The following is a 25,046-nucleotide window of genomic DNA, read 5'->3' as shown; positions in this document are numbered from 1 at the left end:
TGGAGGGGCGTTTTTAAGCTGCAAAAAAAAAAAAAAAACGCCTGACGCTCCTAAAAGCAGCTGTAAAAATGCCCTGTGTACATGAGGCCTTAAGGTAGTGCAGTGCTAAATTGCGAAAAAATGGCTTGTTCATGAGGGGGGTGAAACCTTCCAGAGCTGAAGTGATTAAATTTTGAGTGTCCCTAAAATCTGAAATCTAAAATTTTTCTTTTAATTCTCCTTAAAAGCAGTGACTGGTTTACGGTGCAGTCCAGCCAAAGCAGCGCTGATCTCGGCACATAGCACTGGCAGTCCCAATTGGGGAATGCCGCTGAAGCAGCCGATGTAGACCAGCGAAACCAGTCGGGCTTTCATAGCAGGTTTTCCCAGCTCTTATGTGGCAGACACTGGGATCACCACAATGCTTCCTTGATGGTGTGGAGTAGACAATTCTATGGATGCTTGAACTCTAAAAATGTTTGCTGCAGTACTTGATTAATTCAGAGCCATAAACTGTATTGCTCATTGCTTGCCTGACATATTCTAAGCTATGGACTTTTGGCCATATTTGCTATAATATATGGATGCATGAACTTTTTACTTACCGTATATACTCGAGTATAAGTCGACTTTTTCAGCATGTTTTTTTATGCTGAAAAAGCCCCCCTCAGCTTATACTCGAGTCACGGTCTCACTTACCTTTAAAAATGGCGCAGCCCGGCGCCAACACATCACCACACATGCGCCGTCTGCCCAGGAACAGCCAAACCTGTACGGGCTTTCCCGAGCATCAGCAGCGGTGAAGTGTTGGCGCCGGGCGGCGCCATTTTTAAATGTAAGGTGCCTCACTGACAGGTAAGTGAGACTCCTCCACAGCCCCTGCATTTCCTCATGTAGTGCTGCGGGCATGGTACAGGACATGGTACAGGACACAGCACTGCATCTCCTGTGCCATGCCTGTACCATCACCTGTGCCATGCCTGTACCATCATCTATGCCTTGCCTGTACCATCTCCTGTGCCAAGCCCGTACCTTCTCCTGTGCCATGCCCGTACCTTCTCCTGTGCCATGCCCGTACCATCTCCTGTGCCATCTCCTGCACCATGCCTGAACCATCTTCTGCACCATGCCTGAACCATCTCCTGTACCATGCCTGTACCATCTACTGTACCATGCCCACAGCCCTGCATCTCCTGTACCATGCCCGCAGCCCCTGTTTTGTGTCTCGTGGTGGTCCAATTGGGTCCAGTAGCTGCAGAAATAGGCCTTGTCATTGAGTGGTTAATAAGGAGGCCTCTAGCCCCCCCCCCCATGTAAATGAGGGTAGTGTCACTGATAATGTCAAAAAGTAAATAAAAATGTACACACAGTTTTTGACAAGTCCTTTGTTAAAAAAAAAAAACAATGTCCCCCAGTGTAGATCCATCGTCCATATTGATAAATGCGGGCCGCCGACCCCAAAAAAAGGTGACCCTGCCTCCTTGTGAAATCAACAACCAGGGCATAATCTAAATCTGTAACGGTACATCGATGGACTTCAAGTTGTTATACCTGTATGATGCCTGCAGCTGTTTTTTCTTCAGCTGGAGGTTGGCTTTCTTGTAAAAGCAATCTTAGCAGCTAATTAGCCACTGGACTGCTTTCACAAGCAGCGGGAGAGGACCAGGCTCTCTGGGGCTCTCCTGTCCCACTGGGAAACCCGAGGGTTCCGCCGGGTGGCCAAACAGCTGATAGGAGACAGAAACGGCTTAGATCATCTCTATGGTATAGGTATCACAGTGGATATATATATATATATATATATATATATATATATATATATGTATATATATATATATATACCCTGTTAAAACAATAAGAGTGATTTAAAAAATTTCAAGCGTCAGTGTAAAAATGAATAATTAAAAACAAAATAATTTAAAGTGCCCCCCCCCCCGCCCCCTGTGCTCGCGTGCAAAGGCAAACACACGCAATGGTGCTGCATGCGCGCGCACATGAGGCATTACCACAAACGTCAGATCGAGGGCAGTAATTATAGCACCACACCTCCCTGGATAAATCTAAAGTGGTCACCTGTAAAGACTTTTAACGTGTCACCTATGGTTAATAAAATTTATGACATGTTAAGTAACTATTTACTTGGCATACCATCATCTTTTTTATATTTTACCAAACAATTGAGTATTCTATTTGTGTTATTGTGCATTAAATTCTAAAAAAAAAATTGCGTACACCTATCATTTTTTGCTCTGGGGCCTCTGCTTTAAAAAATATAGAATGTTTGGGGGTTCTAAGTAATTTTCTAGCAAAAAAAATATAGATTTTTACATGTAAACAAAAAGTGGCAGAAAAGGACAGGTCTTAAAGTGGTTAAAGAGCAAATTGAAGCTATATTGTGTTCTGAATTGTTACATGACTCTGTTCTTTGAATGTGTGCAAAGCATGATCTGATACAAGATTCAGAATACTTTATTAATCCCACAGGGAAATTACAATACACTAATTAAACAATGAACAATAAGGCATTTGTGAAACTATTATGTAATGTGTGCAGGTATGTTATTCTTTGGTTTAACTGAAAGTACTTTTTATTTAACTTTAATATACTTCCTTTCTAGCTATGTCACATAGGAAATGTCACTCTTTTTGTTTCCTATTGAATTTGCTGTAAGATTTCCTCCGGAAACAGGATTGCAGCTGAATAAAGGGGAACTGACTGGTAAAATGCAGGGTGAAAGGCAGTTCTTTTTAAAGCAGATCTTCACTGCATCTGAGCACCACAAACCAAAACTCTTTAATTTATTTTTAATATTCAAAGCAAACTCCCATATCCATCCATGTCTCTGCCTTATTTTGGTGAGAAATCACTTTGAAAAACACCCCCTATCATTTCTGGCAGTATCCATCTTGAGTAAGGGCAAATGATTCATGTAGCATTTACTTCCAATCCTTAGTCCAAGTATGCATGCAGGTGAGTGTGCTTAGCTTATAAAACTCCTCCTCTCCCCTCCCCTCCCCTCCCCTCCTCTCCTTTCCTCTTCCCACCTCTAATATTGTTTTTTTTTTTCCAGAATTGTCGCTCTTTTTTTGTTTGTAGCACAAAAAATAAAAATAGCACAGGTGATCAAATACCACCAAAGAAAGCTCTATTTGTGGGGGAAAAAAAGGACATCAATTTTATTTTTGTACAGCGTCGCACAACTGCGCAATTGTCCATTAAAATAACGCAATGCCAAATCGCAATATAGGGCCTGGTCAGGAAGGGGGCAACATCCTTCCGGTCTTAAAGTGGTTAAGTCTTTGGCTCATAGTGCTCAAACTCCCCCTCCCCCCAAAGTTGAATTAAATCACTACAGTTTGCTTGTGTAATCTTCCTTATCTTTACAAAAACTTTGTAGTGTGTTGGTAGAGTTAATTGGTAAGCCCACACAGACTTCCCATTCCATTGATTTTCTTTGTATTTCTTTTTCAGATTATTGTGCAAGTAAGTTTGCAGCCGTCGGGTTCGCTGAATCTGTTGGCCTTGAGATGTTGGCTCTGGGCAAAACTGGCGTGAAGACAACAATTGTTTGTCCATATTTTATAAACACCGGCATGTTTGATGGATGTGCAACTAAGTAAGCAAGAAAAAATGCAATTTTATTATCATTTTTAATTGTAAGAGGCTAGAATTGTGTACACTTTAACTTCTATACAGATTTCAAGTTGCAATCTTTGATTCGTAAAGCTGGTTGAGTTGAGTGTAAAGTGGTTATTTATAGTTACCTCTTCATTCCCCTATCCGCGTATGATCAGTTGTAATGTGCCACTGCTGGTGCCCATAAAGGTACAAAACAACCCCCAGAAAAACCATCATAAGAAGAAAAATAACAATAATAATAAGAAAGGTAAATCCACCAAAAATTCACTCAAGCAAAACCCGATAGTGTGGCCCCTTCAGTTAGTATGGCATTTCACCAACCATTTACGCAGAACATCAGCACTGGGGGATCCACTTCCCCCTTCATCAACACATACACTTCAGATCCCACTCACGTACATGACAATGATACACCCTCAGTCATCATATCAGGTCCATCAAATGGTGACAGTGTTAGCACATCCCTGACACCTCCGACATGCCATCTAGTTCATCCTGCGGTATTAACACCGGCTTTTCTCTACCTACACATAATAGGTATAGTCCGCTATCTCAGGATCTGGACAACTACATACTAGAGGCACATCTTGCAAACAACAGTATAGACCCGATCAATATAGATGAGGCTTTTTTTTAGTACAGCCTCCAAAGGGAGCCCAAAAAGAAAAATAGACGAGGAGGAAAACGGGAGAAGTGTAAACAAGAAAGAAAGAACAGTCAAAGAATTTGAAAGCACAATGAAAATCTACAATTTATCGTCACATTCATTAACAGGTACAGAACTTGCCCTACTCAAGAAAGGGTTAAGTTTCTCTCCCTCTACATGACCAAACAAATTTGGTCTGTTCAAAGACCTCAACAAATTCATCTGTTCATTGACTCTAAAAAGACATTACTCAGAACACTGCAAATTTAATAACCCTGTTCCTGATACAATAGTGCCCCCTGAGACTGTTTCATCATTCGACAACGACATAATTTCCATTCTACAAGAACTCTGGGTAGAGGGAAATGTGGAGGGTCCACCCTGTGAGCTCTTTCTAGATCCAGATATTTTACATAAAGAACCTTAAACCTGAGTCATCCTTTTATCCTGTTCGATCCAAAGGACCGTATATAAAGACCTACTACCAAGCAGTTTACAGAGATCTAGCCAAGTTATGTGATACCCTATACAACAAGAGACAGGGTAATCTGACCAAACTTGAAAAACAAGCTTTGAAAGACTTCACAGCCAACAAAGATGTTATATTTAAGCAGGCAGACAAGGGTGGCAGTCTGGTTGTTCAAAATAGGAGGGACTACATTTAGGAAAGTCTTTGTTTATTAACAGATTCCACTACCTACACACCACTCATATCTGACCCTCTTCCCAAATTTCATTTGGAACTAAAAACTCTGCTTGATAGAGCATGGAGGGATGGGGTGCTGGACAAAAGAGAGAGAGCTTTCTTGCTTCCTCCCGTGTGTAGCATCCCTTACTTTTACCACCAACTAAAGGTGCATAGGTCCCTGATAAATCCACTGAGCAGACACATAGTGGCTAGTACAGATGGGTTTACCAGTGGCCTATCCATATCGATGCTTTCCTTCAACCAATAGTCTGCTGTCTACCTTCTTACATCAGAGAGTCCGGTCACGTCATAGATTCACTTGCACATTATACATGGGAAGACCAATATTTGTGGGCGTCGTAGGACGTCTCCTCTCTTTATACTTCTATTCCACATAACATAGGTCTCAGGGCTTTACAATATTTTCTTACCAGGTGTGGCGAGGTCACCTCTAGACAAGCCTACTTCATAGTTGATTGTGTTGAATTTTGTTTGACCCACGACTATTTTATTTACTTTGACCAGTTTTACCTCCAGCTGAAGGGCACAGCGATGGGAGCTAATTTTGTCCCACACTATGTTAACTTGACTATGGGCTACCGGGAGGAGGGGTACATCTGGGCCAACAACCCTTTTGCCAGGTATCTCATTTTCTATGGCAGGTATATTGATGATGTCCTGTTGATTTGGGATGGGGGTCCGGATGTTGTCTCCTCCTTCGTGACCCACTGCAACAACAACACCATGGGTTTGTCTTTCACCCATGTTCTGGACCCCAAGGAATTGTTCTTCCTGGACCTAGTTTTATCTCATCATGATCATACCATCATCACTAGGAATCCCGTCAAACCCACAGGGGGAAACTCCTATCTTCATTACTCCAGCTGTCACCATCCAACATGGAAGAACAATATCCCTAGTGACCAGTTCAATAGGTTAAGAAGGAACTGCTCCAAGGAAGATGATTATTTTTCCCAAGGAGCCCTTATGACCCAAAAGTTTCCAGAGAAATGGCATCCCCAAGATCTTGTCAAAGAGGCTTTTGACAAACCTAGAACTCTCACCCACACCAACAAACCTACAGCATTGGGTTACAGCAACAATACTGCTAGATTTGTTACCACTTACAATGAAGGTGTACCACTTACAGTACAAATCCATTTGTAAAATTATCCGTAAACATTTTAACATCTTAAAACTAGATCAAAAACTGGCCCCAACCTACATTTCAAAGGCGAGAACCATTAAGAAGATCCTTGCACCCAGCAAACTTAAAACTACCATTGTTAGGCCCCTATCGGACATCAGAGCCTATTTTGACAATAGGGCAGGGGTTGCTTAACATGCCAATTCATAACGCATGGACGGTCTAGGTTTCAAAATACCACAGGGAATGATTTTCAGATCAAACTATTTATTACATAATCAACGGAGTATGTAATATATGTGCTGAAATGTCCATGTGGTCTATTGTATGTAGGTCGCACAATTAGAACCATGCGGACACGGATTGGTGAACATCACAGATTTATTAGTAAAGGTTGCGATAAGCACAGTGTTCCCCGCCATTTTTTACAAGTACATAATAAGGACCTAAGGGGTCTGCAGGTTAATGGCATTTGAGGCCATTCCCAAAGGTACTCTGACCAACAACGAAAGGTTTTCTCTTATGTAAGAGACATTTTGGATTTTTAAATTTGGGTCTTTGACTCCGGGTGGCCTCAAAGAGGAACTGGAAGTACATACCATTGTCTAGCTTCATCAATCCACTTTTATCATCATTATTATTTTTTTATTTTTATTCTTATTAGTGTCTCTCGCAGTGGTAAAGGACCTTAATCAAATTGGGTTACCAACAGTGACATTGATCATTGTGCGGTTCACTGTTCACATGCTGTACATACATGCTGTTCTCTCTTTTTGTATTTTACATAATCAATATCACATATTATGGTTGTAAAACATATATACATCAATCTATATTTATTTTATTTTTTATTTATTTTTACTCCTTATTTCCATTTTTTGTCACAAGGTTATTTAATCCGGTATCTAATTAATTTTGTATATTCTAATTATTGCGTATATATATATATATATATATATATATATATATAATATACATGTGTATATATATGTATGTGTGTGTATGTATATATATATATATATATATATATATATATACTGTGTGTGTGTGTGTGTGTGTGTGTATATATATATATATATTCAATCATTACATATAATTTATATCCCCCCCCCCTTCCTGGGTTTTGTCCACTAATTTTTAATGTTCAATAGTTTTTATTAAAGATTTTACAAAAGAACATATAAAAGTAGGAAATTGGAACAGCCAACAAGCCAAATAAAAAAAGGTTATGGCAACATTGTACAAACATGTCAATAACGTTCAAGAGTGTCCCATACATATGCACAGTGATCCCAATATATAACATCTCGTGTCAAATAAATTGGTTCAAAGTGGCGATCGCCAGCACTCCTCACATAACGGAACAGCATGGGAGAAAATGAACTGTAAAGAGAACGTCCAAAGCAGTTTGGGTTGTCCCAATCAATCAAAGAACCAAGCTAATAGGATAGAGAAGAAAGATGAAAGGAAAAGAAAGGGAAAAATGGAAGGAAAAAGAGAGGAAAAAAAAAAGGGGAAAAGAGGAGAAAGGAAAAGGACGTCTGTACGGCATTCAGGACTGCATCAGGAAGGTTTACATTTAACGCTACCGATTTAAGTTGATTAACCCGAAGCCCAGAGTAACAAGTTGGGTAGGGTCGTGATAGGGTCTGTTACAAATAAGAGCAGATCATCGGCAAAAAAAACGCATTTGTGAACCCTGCCCCCACTCTCCACCCCATGAATGTTAGTATTAGCTCTAATGGCTATTGCCAGCGTCTCGATAGCCATCACAAATAGGAGTGGAGAGAGAGGGCAGCCCTGCCTAGTTCCCCTATGAATACGGAGCGGCTCTGAGGTACAACCACTTCCTATAATTGTAGCCAACGGACGGGAATACAAAGCGTGTAGGAGGTTGAGAAACGTCGGTCCACAGTTCCATTTGCCAAGTATATGGAAAAGGAAGGGCCAAGACAAGGAATTGAAGGCCTTATGCAGGTCTAATGACAGCAACATACCTTCTCTCGAGACCCCCCCCCCATCCCAACCTGACCGCAAAACCGTGATTAAATACACTGCCCAACGAATCTGGTCCGCCGCTTGTCTGCCCCGAAGGAAACCGACTTGGTCAGTATGTACATACTGTGCCAAGAAGACATTAGGTCTGTTTGCATGGATTTTGGTGAGAAACTTTAAATCATTGATCAATGATATGGGACGATAATTGTTCGCACCAGTGTCCACTAATTTTTACCATTTGTCTGTCCAATCACATATTCCACATCTTGCTGTGTTAGAGAATACAGACAGTTATATTTTCAATCACTTTTTTAAATACTTTTTTTTAATAAGTTTTTAATATATTTAACATGGTTCAATATAATTCAATATGCCTTTATATTATGCCCATTTTGGTCCAGCTATATTTGTTTATGTAGGCAGGTGTTGAGGGGCCAATGATCGTTAATGAGACTGGGTGGTTCCACCCCCTCCCCATCCTTGCTTTAAATGCTTACGTTGCCATCTTCTCGTGACTTGACAAAGCCCATGAGCGCGAGACATGTCGTCACATCAACGTTCTCCTCCATGGGTTCCGGGTTTGAGACTTCCGCTTCCGCTCTGCATTGCTATACACATCACGCTCTGAGTGCCGGCTGGTCGGGCTCAGCTTTCCTGTTCTACAGCTTGCATTTACATTCTGGATGGTGTTGTTCCAGCTCACCCTAGTGATCGGATCTCCTCACCCAGTGGTCCCGAAGGTCATCACCCACCTCCACCTACATGAGGCTTGGAACTTTAATGGTTTGATTTCCTTTTATTGATTGTGTCCTATACATTTTAAGTATTGCTTCTTGTCAATAAATGTGTTTTCTCTGTCGCTCATTGACAGACGTAGTCCTCCTTGATTAATATCAACTCGGGTTATACTGCCCTCTACAGGAGTAGGACTAGACAGGAAAGAAAACGTTCTGGCCACACCCTAGGGGCAGTCCCAGAGGGTATATCCTCTCACTTCCTGCTACAGCAAATCAGTTTTTTTCTGTCTAGTTAGGAGTAAGGACCTAGATTCCTTGCTAGGATCTTCGGTCCTGGCAGGATTTTTTTTTAGAAATACTTTTTTTAGACAGCTTTTTTTCTCCAGTGTTTCTGTGAGATCTTCAAGGGACGCTTCTGCCTCCGCCATAGCACAAGAAGCGTTGGTGGAAGCACTAGTTGTGTCTGTCCGGGAAACCTTAAATCTTGAGGTTACACCGGCAGAGGTAGCTGAGACTCATATTCCTTTTTTTGGTACTAGCTAGCCTACCAAAATGGTGAAGGGTTTCCCTTGCCCAAATAGGGTCGTCCGTAAACGAGCCCCTGCTATTTCCAAACGCATGGCTAGGCACTATCATTTTGAGGAATCCCTAATTACAGAGATGGACGGTACCACCAATAGTGGACTCACCGATTTCCAGACTAAATAAAGCCACTGTTTTCCCGTTGGATTGACAGAATGGGCCCCACCCATCTCTAGGGTGGGGGGACGTCTTCACCGGTTTCCGGATCCAGGGCTTTCCAGAATCCCAGATAAAGGGGTTTGCAAGGTCATATGGTCGGGATACAAGATCGAGTTTCGATCACTTCCACCGGTGCGATTCTTCCCTTCCAATATTCGACATCCCCGGGTCGCTTAAAAAGCTTTGCGGGGGACAGCTTGATGCAACAAGCAGTGGTAGTTCCCATTCCTTGGAGGAGTTCTAGTCGAACTTGTTCACAATGCCCAGGAAAAAGGGCTAGGTGCGTCCAATTCTGGTCTTGGAAGAGATGGAGTCCATCCATACAGTGGTGGTCTCCCTGCATCAGGGGGATTTCCTGGCGTCCATAGACATTTAGGATGCCTATCTTCATATCCCCATCTTCACAGGACATCAGCGTTTTCGTTGCTTTTCCCAAAGATCATCCCTGGTTCCTACCAGGAGACTGAACTATCTGGGCCTAATTTTTGATACATCCTTGGCAAGAGTGTTTCTCCATACGGAGAAACTCCAGAAGATTCAGTCAATGATTCGGATGTTGCTGTCCGTCAACTGGCTGGGATTGATGGTCGCCTCCTTAGAGGCAGTACCGTTTGCCCAGTCTCATACCCGAATTCTCCAAAGAGGAGATTCTTCTCATATGGAATCGGAATCCCGATTCCCTGGACAATCGGATCCGATTGAGCGAGCGGACCAGGGAGGCTCTGGTCTGGTGGCTTCGGTCTCCGATGCTCAGCCACGGGAAGTAATTTCTTCTGATAAATTCCAGGTTACCGATAAATGTGTTGGAACTGAGAGCGATCAGACTTTGTCTGATTTACTGGACCGAGCAGCTCCAGGGCAGCCCGGTTCGGATCCAATCGGACTATGCCACTGTCATGACTTATGTCGATCACCAAGGGGCACCAAGAGTGCCCTGGCGGCCATAGAAGTGGCCAACATTCTTATTGGGGGAACAGTTGTTCCAGTTCTCTCTGCGATATTTATCACGGGGGTGGACAGGCAGATTATTTCAGCCGTCAGATTCTGGATCAAGAGGAATAGTCTCTTCATCCAGAGGTATTTCGCCAGCTGTCCCTTCATTGGGGCACCCCGGATATGGATCTGTTGGCAGGTTGGCTCAACAGGGCTCACGCCCGCGATCCTCTAGCGGACGCAGCAGACGCGCTGAGCGCCCCGTAGGGGAAGTATCAGCTACTGTATGTCTTCCCCCCTCTCAAGTTACTGCTGAGATTTCTCCGCAGGATAGAGGTGGAGGGAACTCCAGTTATCCTGGTAATTCCGGGCTAGCCTCGTCAAGCCGGGTACGCCGACTTGGGCAGACTAGTCGCGGACGCTCCTTGGAGACTTTCTCTCAGGGAGGATCTGCGGTCTCAAGGACCGATCTTCCATCCTGCTTTACAGCCGCTGGTTTTAATGGCCTGGCTATTGAGACCCAGGTACTGAAGGACAGAGGGTTGTCAGCTTCAGTTATTCCTACTCTAATTAAAGCAAGGAAAGCGACTTCCAGCAAAGTCTATTATCGCACATGGAAGACTTATATTGCGTGGTGTGAATCTTTGGGATTTCCCCCACGTACCTATTCGGTGACCCGAATCTTGGCTTTTCTGCAAAAGGGGGTTGAGCAGAAACTATCCTTGAGCACTATCAAGGGTCAGGTTTCAGCATTAGCAATCTTCTTTCAGAAGCCTTTGGCTACTCATTCCTTGGTGCGGAATTTCATCCAGGGGGTGTGGCACTTGGCTCCGCCAGTGCGCGCGCCCTTACCGCCCTGGGATCTTAATTTGGTTTTGTCGGTTCTGCAGAAACCTCCCTTTGAAAATATCAGGGAGATTCCCTTGCTTACATTATCCCAGAAGTTGGCCTTCTTGGATTCCCCATATCTAGTGGTTCATAGGGATAAGGTAGTTCTTCATCCGAAGCCATCCTTTCTTCCTAAGGTGGTTTCAGATTTTCATCTGAATAAAGATATGGTGCTACCTTCCTTGTGTCCTAAGCCCAATCATCCTCCGGAATATGCGTTGCATTCCTTGGATGTGGTTCGGGCAATCAGGGTATACCTGAAGACTACGGAATCATTCCGTGAGACGGATTCACTTTTTGTGATCACGGATGGCCCCAGAAAGGGGTTGCCTGCATCTGCCGCAACTATCTCCAAATGGATTAGACAGACGGTGGTACAGGCTTATTCTATTAGGGGTGGGAATCCTCCGTTCCCTGTTAAGGCGCACTCCACTCGAGCGCTCAGTACTTCCTCGGCCTACCGCCATCAGGCGTCAGTGGTCCAGGTGTGCAAGGCGGCTACCTGGTCGTCGGTGCATACCTTTACAAAATTTTATAAAGTTGATGTGATGGCATCGGGGGATGCCTCATTTGGCCGCAAGGTTTTGCAGGCCGCAATTTGAGGAGACCGGTGGTCTACCTCGAGGGTTTTTTTTTTTTTCCGTTGGAATTTCAGTTGAGTCTCATCGTGTGATTGATGAGCCTTGAAAACTTCTAGTTGGCACCGGTTGGGCCTTCTAGATTGGATTTTGATTTCCATTTTCCCACCCCTCATTTGTGGCACTGCTTTGGGACGTCCCGAGTTGATATTAATCAAGGAGGACTACGTCTGTCAATGAGCGACAGAGAAAAATGGATTTTTGTAAAATCTTACCGTAAAATCCTTTTCTCTTAAGCTCATTGACAGACGTAGTACCCGCCCCTCTGTTTTTGAGTTGGGTTGGGTTAAATTCTCTAAACACTGCTTTGTGACATAACTGATTTGCTGTAGCAGGAAGTGAGAGGATATACCCTCTGGGACTGCCCCTAGGGTGTGGCCAGAACGTTTTCTTTCCTGTCTAGTCCTACTCCTGTAGAGGGCAGTATAACCCGAGTTGATATTAATCAAGGAGGACTACGTCTGTCAATGAGCAAAGAGAAAAGGATTTTACGGTAAGATTTTACAAAAATCCATTTTTCATATCCATGGGCTGCTTTTACAGTACTTCATAATACCAACATCTGGACAGCACTGCCTCTTTCTCTTTTGGAAATTTTTAGGCTGGCAACAGCATTCTATTGGTAGCAGCACCGATGGTTGGTTTGGGATCTTCCACAGTTTGTTTGCCATGGTGACAGCGCTGGAACTTTGTTGTTGTTCACTGCTGGTGCCCACCTACCCGATAATCTCCTTTCTGCAATCCTGCTGGTCAGGTGTATGCTGATTCTGTAACCTGGGGAGTTTGCAAAGTGGCATGACATGACTGAATGTGTGGCAAGATGGGACCTTTGTCGGTCATCTTGCTAATAGCTCAAGGTGATGGTTCCTTGGCCTTTTAAACACTTGCCTACTAGGCACTTTAACCACCTTCCTGACCCGGACAATTTTCAACTTTCAGTGCTGTCGCACTTTGAATGACAATTGCGCGGTCATACAACGCTGTACCCAAATTAAATTTTTATATTTTTTTTTGAGACAGAGCTTTCTTTAAGTGGTATTAAAAGTGGTTCTAAAGGGTGAAGGTGTGCAGGCCCCCCCAATCCTTAACTGAGCTCCCTCCAATCCAACGATGTTCACGATGGCTTCGGCTGTCCCGGGACTCTCCCTCTTCATTGGCTGAGACAGCAGCGGGAGCCCATTGGTTCCCACTGCTGTTAATCACAGCCAGTAAGCCAATGAGGAGAGAACGGAGGGGCGGGGCAAAGCCTTAGGTCTATGTTTCTTATGGACCCATAAAACAGCAGCTTAGGAGCGAGCACACAGCAGTGCCCCCAGGACAAGTGGGTTTCTCTGGGGGCACTGCTCGAGGGGGAGAGGCTGGGAGAAGAGGCTCTGAGCTGCTCTGTGCGAACCACTGCACAGAGCAGGTAAGAAGCTTTAATACCACTTTAAATCACCACTGGGTTTTTTTATTTTTTGCTAAACAAATTAAAAAAAAACAACATTTTTTGAAAAAAAAAACCCTTTTCCTTCATTTCTGTTATTAAAAAAATGCAAATAATGAATTTTCCTTCTGCACTGATGAGGCTGCACTGATAATATGACAGTGATAAGCTGCATTGATGGGACACATTTGCTTCACTGAGCTGCATAGATAATTAGGGCACTAATGATCAATGTCCTGATTATCAGTGTAAATGTCCCGTCACAGTAAAGCCAGTTATTAGCATTCCTTTCCTCACTGACAGCTCTTTATACCTTTGTTTACATGCGATAATCTGTGATTGGACACAGCTGATCTCAAGGTAAAGGGCCGCTGTGATCTGCCCTGTACCTCGATCTGTCCAAAGGACACAGCAATCACAGAGCACACCCAATACGCACTCCGAGGGCGCGCAGGGGGTTGGAATCTGGGAGGACATCAATAGACACCCTCCCTGAACTGGACGACCGCGCTGTGGATGTCTTTCGGCTGTAGCACAGTCGGCAAGTGGGTAAACTCTTAGAGCTTGTGTTTCCTCCAAGTAAGCAGAGCCATCTCTCGCTAGTAAATCCTTCATGGTATTAATGGAAAACTAGTGATCACATATAGATAACTTCTAGTTTTTCTTTCTCTTTTGTTTTTACAGATGGCCTCGGTTCCTGCCAATTTTAGAGCCAGACTATGCCAGTAAGACAATTGTAGATGCCATCCTAAAAGAACAAGTATACCTCATTATGCCTCGTGGTCTCTACATCGTATTTGGCTTCAAAAAGTGAGTGAGAAAACACTAAGCATTGTCCTTATTTGCAGATGTTTTATTTTCTATAATTGGACATGTCAGGCTGTGGAGAGGCTATAGTGCAGGTAAGTGGGATGTGTCAAATTTGTGTAAATTCTGCTTTAGGATTAGATAGTTTAAATATTTTCAGTTTTTATTAAAAAGATGTCCACCGTTTGGTCATAATGCCCTGCACTCACAGTATGTGCTCAATCATCCACGTTGAGTTATCAACAAGGGCATCATTCAAACTGGAAGACTGAGGGCATCTTGCGGCAAGGAAGTTCAGGTTCTGTGGGGGACAGCTCCAGATTTAAGACTGAACCCCTGAGGGGATCTTTTTACAAAACAACATTTTTGCACAAATTTGAAGTCAGAAACAGGTTACTAGCATTTTTAGAAGGATGTCATTAATAGTAGTCAATATGTTTTTCTCTCAGTACATTAAATTACAGCCTCTAGATGGGGACTTTCTCTATTTTTTTTCCTTTTTTACAATGTGAACATTGTGTATGCATTCTGCTGAATGTTCTATTAACTAATTTATTTACGCTGATTCTTCCTGTCGTATCTTAACTGTACCGTCTGTCCTCATGTTGTAAAGCGCTGCGCAAACTGATGCCGCTATATAAATCCTGTATAATAGTAATAATAAGAATTTATTTTGCCTTTTAACCTCTTGGGAATACCATTTCTCCTATGTTCCATAATTTGTTTTATTTGTTAACATTGTATTGTGTACTAATTCCTTTATTCTTTATTTTATTGTTTAGCCTTATATCTACAAAACTGGGAGTGGTTCTTGGTGACTACTTTGGAGCTTTTCATTTCATGGATCATTTCAAAGGACGAGTTAAGAAGGAGTAACCTCAATATCTCTAGTTCAGGTTCTTCAGTTTCCAGGTTTAATGAGATCAGTGAATGTATGACTTATAACTTATTCTATCAAAGAGTTTTTTCTATAAACAAGTCTTTAAAATGTATTTAAATGTATGACCAACTCTCTTATAACTTACTCTATCAAAGAGTTTTTTCCAATAAACAAGTCTTTAAAATGTATTTAAATGTATGGCCAAACTCTCTTATAATTAAATCTATCAAAGACCTTTTTTCAATAAGTCTTTTAGATTTTCATCTACATGTATGTCCAAACTTTCTTAGAACTAAGGCAAGGCATAGATGATGCAATTTTTCTTGTGGTTGCAGCAAAGAAAATCGATTGATTCCCCCATCAACACTATTGTGTTCTCCCATCAGGAGGGTGCAGGGAGCTGTCCCTGCTGGGAGAATGCAGCGATTATTGCTAGCAGCTGTAGCCACTGCCAATAATAGCATGCTAGAAATCTGACATGCTATTTGTACCCAAGTGGATTGATGGATCAACTTGGATACAATTAGCCTTCCCATACATGGATCGAATCGTGGCTGGTCCCTGCTGAACCAGCTGAGATTTTAAACATTTATGGCTGGCTTTACTCTATCAAATACTTTTTCCTAATAAACAAGTTTTTAGATTTTCTTCTGCAAAAAAAAAAAATTACATTTTATTTTTAATATCTTATGACATTTTATGATTTTCCAATTGAAATGTGTCCGTCATAATAAAATGTAGATATGGCTTTGCATTAACATGAGTATCTGAAAAACTTCTGGCATGACAGCTAAAACAAAGTGAAAGTTGTTTGCAATAGCACTCAATTTAAATTTACCTGGGCAATAAAAAGTGCAGCTTTCTAAAAAATAGGGTCATCACCCTGCAGCCACCGAAGTTCACACTATCTTTTTTTTTTTTTTTTTTTTTTAAACCACACATTGCTTTATTTATTTAAAGGATAACTCTATTGAAATACCATTGCACAGAGCGGGTCTGGTCCCTCACTGGCGCTGTCCACTCTTCCTCTTCTGTGTCTGCCCCCATCGCAGACTGCTTTCTGTAGGGGCAGACATGCGAGTTCCCTCCCATGCCAGAAGGTGTGTGTTCATAGACACACACTGCGCGGCCCCCTCCCTCCTTACAAGATTTCATTGACCGAAACAGGAACCAATGGCTCCCGCTGCTACCTCTGCCCCCGTGAGAAGAGGAACATAGTCCAGCTCCGCTACAGGTGGGCACAGCGCTGAATTGTGAAAGGACTCAGGTAAGTATAGGGGGGAGGGAGGGGGTGGTACAATTACTAGGATAATTTTTAGCCTAATGCAGGGAATAAATTAAAGTAAAAAATGTTCTGTTTTTAGAACTACTTTAAGGTGGTTCTTACTTACAAATACTTCGATTTTTATGGCAGATGACAATTTATTTGCCATCAGTCTTGACTATTTTAGGGGAATACTCTAAATAATAATCATCCAATGAAATTGGATTTTAAATTCTATTTTAAAAAATGTATATCGGAGCCTAGTTTGTGAATTAATATTATGGTAAACACATTAACTAAAGGCAGAGGGTAAGCCGGTTGAACACATCACAGAGTTTGTATCACTCCCAGATAAAGTATTTTCCTCTGAAAATTTCACGTCTGTTTTTGGAAATACACAATGGATATATAAGGTGAAATGTACATTTTTAGAAGTGGAATAGTTGTCCTTTAAACCAATAGTGGACATCTAACACTTATGGGCAACTGTGGTTTGATCTGATAAAAGTAATAAAATATAGCATGTACCAGTGATTGGCCATTCCATACCTAAAATTACTGACGATGTTTAGTTATGTATTGAGCTTCAAAACCCAAGCATAGCTTACTTTTGGAATTTTCCAGCCATATATCGCCCTTTAGCATTCCTGTGGAAGTTCTGCACACCTTTGTACAACTAAATACACACAACTGTACACAGACTCCTCCTCACCATAAAATTGTCATACATTCATTGTAACCATGTCATACATAGTTTGTGTCTTAACATATTCTGCCATTTGCAAAGTCGTTTAAAGTGTTAGCCTGCCCAAATTATTAAAGTTATAGGTGTGCACTGGGTTACCGGCAACCTCTGACTTTTTATTTCTCTCACTGGCATCCAACTTTGGGTCAAGAAATTGGCCAGAGAATTTTTAAAAGCCCTTAGATCATGGGTCTCCAAAATTTCTAAACGAAGTGCCAGTTTACTGTCCTTCAGACTTTAGGGGAGCCTAACTGACACCAGTGGGACTAGAAAATACCCCAGAACCATTGGAAGTAAACAATGCATCTGGCTTGGCATCAGCAGGAGTAAAGAAATTCTAAATTGTACATCATTAGTGTCAATGGAAGGAATAGTTCCTTGTCGTTGGTGTCAGGGGAGGGAATCGTGCCCTATCGTTGGTATCAGTGGGAAGAATAATGTTCTATCATTGGGTTTCAGTTAGAGGAATTATGCTCGATTGCTGGTGTCAGTGGAAGAAATGGTGCCTCATTTTTATTTCAGTAGAAGGAATAGTGCCTCATATCAGTAGGAGGAATAATGCCCCAAGGGCTGGATAAATGCTGGTCGCAATTTAGTGACCAACTAATAAATGTTAGGCCAGTGGACCATGGAGTGATTAAACCTGCCTTTATCTACCTATTTTGCATATTACGCTTAGGTGGACCAACTTTTTAGTCACCCTCAGCCTAAACGTAGCTTTTGGCATACAAGGTGCAAGATTTATTCCGTGCATAAACATGTAAGCCTGTGTAGAGCAAGGAAAAGAGCAGTGTACTGCTGTAATCTATTGCTAGACTACTGATTTCTGTAAGCTGATGAAAGCTAAAATATCCTATTGGTTACTACACATCATTGCTCTTTGTGAGACAATGGTTAGTCTGCACTGCAGTGCATTGTTATTTAGTGTAATTACATATATATTTAATATTTCCTGATTGCTTACTGCCCCGTTTTCATAATGTTAAAACGCCTCATTCAAATTAAAGGACATGTTCAATCAAGCAGAACAAAGACAACTGGGGACCCCTCAGCGATTAGTACTCATGTTTTAAAATCACTACTGTAAGCTAAAATGTGATTGGCTGCTACATATTACTGAATTGTTCCCCCTTTTTATTGCTCTCTGCAATGCTTTACTGAATATGTTCATCAGAGGTCTGCTACATAAGTGGTATATCTTGTGGGAAAGAATCAGCCTTGCCTTGGTATTCTTTTAGGATTTGCAACAAGTAGAATGTAATTTGCTATGCAGGCTGCAGGGACCCACAGTGGTCTCAAGCGATTGCGCAGTGACATAGTTGTTCCCAAGTCTAACTGACCTAGCTATCTGTAACCCATGTAGTGCATAACATTTAAAAACATTCAAACATTTAAACTGTATAATGTGCTTGGCAGGTAGCCAGTGTTGGGGTGTAATAATAAATACAAAATGGCTGGAAATAAATAGAATATTTTTCCAAAAGCAGCTATATTTCAGCTGCCATTTTCACCTACACTGAAACAAAAGGGTGACTAAAATCTATTTGCTGTGGGAAAAACACCATTTGCCCTCCATGTTCTATATGAGGTCCTTTGGCTAAAACGTAAGTGGCTTAGTGATTAGCACTTCTTTGCAGAACTGGCGTCATTAGTTCAAATCCCAGACAGGACACTATCTACATTGAGTTTACATGTTCTACCTGTGCTTGTGTGGGTTCCCTCCCACACTCTAAAGACATGATGGTAGGGTAATTGGCTCCTGTCTGAATTAGCCTTAGGGGCCTTAAATTGTAAGCTTTTTGAGGGCAGAGACTGATGTGAATTTAAAGTATGTAAAACACTGCTTAAATTACCAGCACTGTATACGCCTGTAAAAAATTGATAAAATCCAGGAAACAGCAAGGTATGCAGAAATAAAATGAAAGTATTGTATACTTTGTGACTCTTAATCTTTGTTACTAAAATATAGCCTTAATTATGACATTTTCCCTACTATTGTTTGTGTAATTCAGTGTGATATGTCATTGTTCACTAATAAAGCGTTATTTTCAACATAATATGAAGACTGGCATTGAGCTTTTTTATGGTGTAAGCTGGTGGTCGGCAACCTTTTGGACCTCACAAACCACTAACACGAATTTGACATGCCTTTTACACACAATGCTTTGGTTCTTTGCCTCCACCCCCTGGATCACACTGCTGCCTTACATAGACTCATCATTCGATCTCACCTCCTTATCTAGCCATGTGCTCGAGCTTTGTGCTCCCTCCCACAGTCTGTGATTAGCACTGCCATTGGGAGTCCTCATCTCATTCACTTCCCTGTCTCTGCACTACTCCCAGCACTTCCCTCAGGAGCCGGAACTACTGACGGTATTGACTGTCGACTCGCATGGAGAACAACACTGGAAACATCATTGGGCGGTATACATGTTTGAAGCCGAACCCCTGGTGATCACCAGAATTTTCTCATAGACCACTGGTTGGCGACTGCTGGTGTAAGCTATCTAAAAATTCTGAAAACTTGATGCCGAGGTAACCGCTGACTCGTTTTTTTTTTTTTTCATTTATTTTAAGGTTCCAGTAAAAAGAGCGCTCAGTGCTTTACAATTAAATGGAGATAGTACAGTTTCAATACAAGAGGGTTCAGGGGGCCCTGGTTGAGAGAGCTTACAATCTAAAAGGAAGAGTTAAGTGATACAAAACAGAGGGATGAGCAGAAGGAGAAAGTAAAAGTGTAGTTTAATAGATAGAAGCGGAATAAACTTCCCTGAAGAAATGCATTTTCAGGGATTGCCTAAAAGAAGACAGCATAGCCAAAAGCTGGGCAGATTGGGGAGTTCTAAGGAATTGCAGATGCTCTGAAGAAGTACCAGAGGCAAGAATGGAAGGAGGCCTTGAGCGGACTAGAGAGAAAGAGGTATTGGGAGGAGAGAAGACAGCCAGGGTGACATTTTAGGATAAGGTTGGTAATGTAGCTAAAGGTTGGTAAGGTGGATGAGTCTAGCAGCAGCATTCATGATAGGCTTCCTCCCAGTCTATTTAGAGGTAGGCCAATGAGCAGCAAGAGGAAATATTATGAGTTTGGAAAGCTTGAGATTTGGGAGAGTGGTCTGACATTCAAACTGGCAGGAAAAAAGTGGTCAGTTCCATACAGTATATGTGCTGTGTAGCTTCTAGGTCCTCTGATATTTACTTTAAGGACATGTGTATACAGTACTTGTCTGTTTGCTTTTAGTTCAAATCATGATCATGTGTGGCTAGCTGTCATTCTTGCTATAGCAAACTTGCTTAAAAATAAGACTTGGGGCCCATTCCCACTATTGCATTACTATAACACTTATTTTTACAATGTGGTGCTATTCATTTTGAAGGGAACCCCAATGCAGTTTGCCAATGGATGCGCATTGCATTGTGTTATCACAAAAAGGCAATAGCACCTTTTTTGGTGTATATGCACACTGGTGCACTAGGCAACCCATTCAGATGAATGAGCTGCATTTTAGCATAATATATAACACAACACAGTAGTAAGAATGGGCCCTGGAGGATAAGCCCATGTAAAGTTGCATGAGGTAGGGCACAATATAAACCTGCATCACCACACATACAGTGAGCAGTAGACTGGATTCTGGGAGATTACGTCAGACCACTCTTTACACTGACATAAATGGTACATCTATAACAGATGGGGGGACGCATCCAACTGATACTAAAGAACCCTGAAATGCTGAAACCAGTTTGTATGCCCCTCACCAGCAATCCTAAATGTCATATTAGCAGCTGTTGACTGCTGTTTATGAACTTTCACATGTCCATATGATTACAGATCCTTATTCCTCGTCTGCTGATATCCATGGTAAGGGAGGAGGACATTTTTTTTTTTACCCTGTGTGGAATAATACTGCTTCACACTAAATTACATCAGTTTTGTATTGAAAGGCTTACATGGCTTCTAAATACTTTACAACCAAAACTTTATGGTATTTTATTTCTTTATTGTACATCACGGGACACAGAGCCCTAAATCATAACATATGGATTATATAGCCACCTTCAGGTGAAGGACACTGGATGTCCCCCTATATAACCCCTCCCTCACAGGAAGTGCCTCAGTTTTTTTCGCCAGTGTCTAAAGGTGAAGGTCACTGTGGAGAGTCGCTCCACATATTTTATATGTTTTAAAGAAGATTATGCTACATACCCCGATTCAAAGATCACTGAATCTAAGGGGTTAGCTATCAGATCCATCCTAAACAGTCAAAAAAAGATGGTACCTGAGCCTCGGGGAGCAGATACAGGGTTTTGCCTGTAATGCTGTCCTTTTTAGGAGCTGGACCCTGGGATCCGGACCCTTGGAATACCAAAGGCGCTCCATGCAGGGTGCTCTACAGGTCCAAGGTTGTGGCCCCTCTAAAACAAGGGGACCCAGTACTTGAATTTCTCCAAGACAAAGCTTGCCGTGATGGGTGAAGATTGGATTCCTGTTTCTTTCATACAGAATCCTGCAGCAGGACTGGTGAGTCCAATTTAAAATATTTACACATGCCATATACACATATTTACCTTGAAGGTAAAAATTGCTGGCATAATTGCAGATTGTAAATATTTTTTGCACTGTTCCCTTTAAAAAGATAACCAAGACCGAGTGCCATGTTAGTCTCTGCATGAGACTATGGATGTTAAGGCCTAGGCAAAATACATCTTGTCTGTGCTTGTTTTTCTGACACGCTGTTTTCACCTGTGCTGATTACCTGAAAGATATCAGCTGTGGCAAACCAATGTGTGCATGAGACTGTGGATGTTAAGCTATGCATAATACATCTTGTTGAAAACTCTGGCTTTTTCTCAGGGATTGAGCTTGTGCAGCTGTGGGATGATGCAACGTTTGTTTAAACATTATTTCTTTGCCTATTGTTTTCACACTGTTTTCTTGCCCTGGGCTGATCACCTGAAAGGGGACACAGAGCAGCAGCAGCTGGGTTGTGTGAGTCACTGTGGGTGTATGATTACTGGCACAAACAGGTCCTGTATCTTGGGATAATCAGTGCTGTGCGTGGTAAGCTGAATAAGCTTGGCACAAGCCTTGGGTACTCTGAAGTTAGTACCTCAAGTTTGTCTTGCTATAAAGCAATGTCTGCCCCAAAGAGGGCTGGGGGGGGGGCACAGTTTTAAGGGGCACTGTGATGCTACCGTCAGGCCTTGAAGGTCCTAGCCATGCTTCCTATGTGTCTACTCCCCCTGAGTAGCCAGAGGCGACTAGCCAATCTGAGCCATTACAGATATCAGGCATAGTAGCTACCCCAGGTGCTTCTGCCCCAACCTACGTCACTAAGGATAATTTGGCATCGGCATTAGCCAGCCTTGAGGGTAAGATTGCTGACATAATTGCAGCATTACAAAGAGGGAAGAAACGTAATAGGTCCCCCTCACCTGAGCCACCCCCTGAATTCAGTTTGGGATTGAGCAGAGGAGTGAAAGATAATGACCCTATATGAGGTCAAGCTGAGTTTTCCACTTCTGGGGAGTCAGGGGCAGAGGAGTCTGTCAGCCTCTCAAACCCAGAGATTGCTGGTTCAGTCTCTTACTGAAATGGTCCGGTCTGGACACAAATTTTCTCCCTTAGAGACAGCTGAAGTATTTTTTTCCTCTATAGGCTCATTGCGCCCTCCTCATAGTTCTCGGGTGCTTCCCATACATCTGCTCTTGGAGCAAGAAATGTATAATGATTGGGACCATCCTGTTAGGATTTTTTTTTTGTTCCTCCTAAAAAGTTTTTAATATTGTATCCTATGGAGGAAAAAGTTTACTAGGAAATTGTATATACCCACTGTGGATGCTGCCATTACTTTGGTTAACAAGAGTTTAACCTGCCCTGTGGATAATGCCCAGGTTTTTGAAAGATCCAGCGAATAAGAAGTTGGAATCTTTATGGAAAATCTTCTTTGCGGTTGCAGGATCTGCGATACAATCAGTAGTAGCGACCATAGGAGTTTGTCAGTCTTTAAAAGACCGCATGAAACGAGTGTCCAAGACCGTTCCTTCTCAAGGAGAGTCTGTGGAAGATCTGTCCCATCTACCTCGCACTTTGTTTTCACAGTGGATGCTCTTACAGACTCCATAAGGCAAATGTCACGAGTTGTTGACAGTGCATATGTGCAGTATCCTTTAGTTAAAGAGCTGGTCTGCGGAATTACCATGTAAAAAGGGTGATGAACTGGATAAGTATATCCAAAAGATCTCAGGGGGAAGAGTACGTTGCTACCTGTGAAAAGGAAGAGCAAGCTTCTTTCTTTTAAGATCCCCAGCACTCATACTACCAGTACTTCTAATTCTAGGCGAGGGTGACTGCTTCAACCATCTGGGTTCCCTAAAAAGGTCTCTCTTTCTGGCATTGGATCTCAAAGCTCTAAACCAGTTTCTGAACATTTGTACTTTCCATATGGAGTCAATTCGTTCAGTCATAGACTCCCTGCAGGGAGAGGATATTCAAGCATCCATAGTCCTAAAGGATGCATATCTTCACGTGCCTATATTCCAGGCCCATCAAAGGTTTCTACGCTGTGCAATAGGAAACCATAATTTTCAGTTTGTGGCCTGCCCTTTGGGTTAGCCACAGCTCCAAGAGTGTTCACAAATATCCTAGCTCCAGTATTGGATAGGATATCTGTAATAGGAAGGATATCTGGACAATCTATTACTAATAAGATCCATCGGCTTCAGCTCTAAGCTGAAATGTCTTCCAGACAGTACAATTTCTAGAACGTCTGGGTTGGATACTGAACTTGGTAAAGTCAGCATTACAGCCGGTCCATCGTCTGGAATACCAGGGTATTCTTGTGGACACGGTACAGGCAAAGATATTCTTGCCAGCAAGAAAGGTCTCGGACCTAAAGGATCTGGATCGGTCCATAGTAAGGCAGAAATGTCCTTTTATATGTCTTTGCATGATGTTACTAGGAAAGATGGTGTCTGCATTCAAGGCAATTCCCTATGCTCAATTCCATGCCAGACCCTTACAGAACAACATTCTGTCTACATGGACCGGAAGGGTTCAGTCTCTGGACTGGTCCGTGTCTCTGGTACCAAGAGAACATCAGAGTCTGAATTGGTGGTTGTTGACCAGTTATCTGGAGAAGGGGAAATCCTTTCTTCCAGTGACCTGGAAAGTGGTCACTATAGAGGCCAGTCTCTCCGGCTGGGGAGCGGCTCTGGAGGAAGCCACTGTCCAGGGAAAATGGTCTTGGATAGAAAGACATCTCCCTATCAACATTCTGGAAATCCAAGTAGTCGGGCTTTGAAATACTGGACGCCCAGACTTCGGGGTCACTACGGGGGTGCAATCCGACAATGCCACGGCATGGCTTATGTCCACCATCAAGGAGGCACAAGGAGTCAGTCAGCCCAGAAAGAGGTGGATATCATCCTTTCCCGGGCAGAGGAGTTTGTGCCATGCCTGACAGCAGTGTTTATTACAGAAATAGAGAAATGGCAGGCAGATTTTTTGAGCCGTCAGCAGATGTTTCCAGGGGAATGGTGCCTACATCCCGAGATTTTTCAATCAATCTGCCTACGCTGGGGGGTCCCAAACGTAGATCTGTTGGCATCCAGGTTCAACAAGTTGAAGAGATTTGTGTTCAGGACCAGGGATCCTCTTGCAGTCAGAGTGGATGCTTTGATGACTCCTTGGGAGGAGTATTCTCTGATTTATGCCTTTCCTCCGGTACGGTAGTAACAGTAATTCTGATGGCTCCTGCATGTCCAAAGAGGGTTTGGTATGCACAAATCCAAAGATTGGCAGTGACGAGGCCTTGGGTTCTTCCACTGTGTTCGGACCTACTTTCTCAAGGTCCGATATTCCAACCTGCTGTACAGTCTAGCTTCCTTCA

The 25,046-nt window shown here is 42.5% G+C and overlaps 1 protein-coding gene across 1 annotated transcript in view; it reads left to right on the top strand.

Moving 5' to 3' along the window:
• SDR16C5 (short chain dehydrogenase/reductase family 16C member 5) overlaps positions 1-15,199 on the top strand; it is a 68,143-nt gene extending 52,944 nt beyond the window's left edge. Inside the window, exons 4-6 of the mRNA XM_082259145.1 lie at positions 3,452-3,596; positions 14,146-14,271; positions 15,051-15,199. Of these exons, the coding sequence (XP_082115271.1) occupies positions 3,452-3,596; positions 14,146-14,271; positions 15,051-15,144 (365 nt within the window). The 3' untranslated portion in view covers positions 15,145-15,199. The remainder of the gene's footprint in view (positions 1-3,451; positions 3,597-14,145; positions 14,272-15,050) is intronic.
• The last annotated feature ends 9,847 nt before the right edge of the window (positions 15,200-25,046 follow it).

Source organism: Pelophylax lessonae (assembly GCF_965119305.1).
Source record: "Pelophylax lessonae genome assembly, chromosome: 5".
In the NCBI taxonomy this organism is placed as follows: Eukaryota; Metazoa; Chordata; class Amphibia; order Anura; family Ranidae; genus Pelophylax; species Pelophylax lessonae.
Note: the sequence above shows the minus strand (reverse complement) of the source record. Positions and strands in the feature narration are given on the sequence as shown.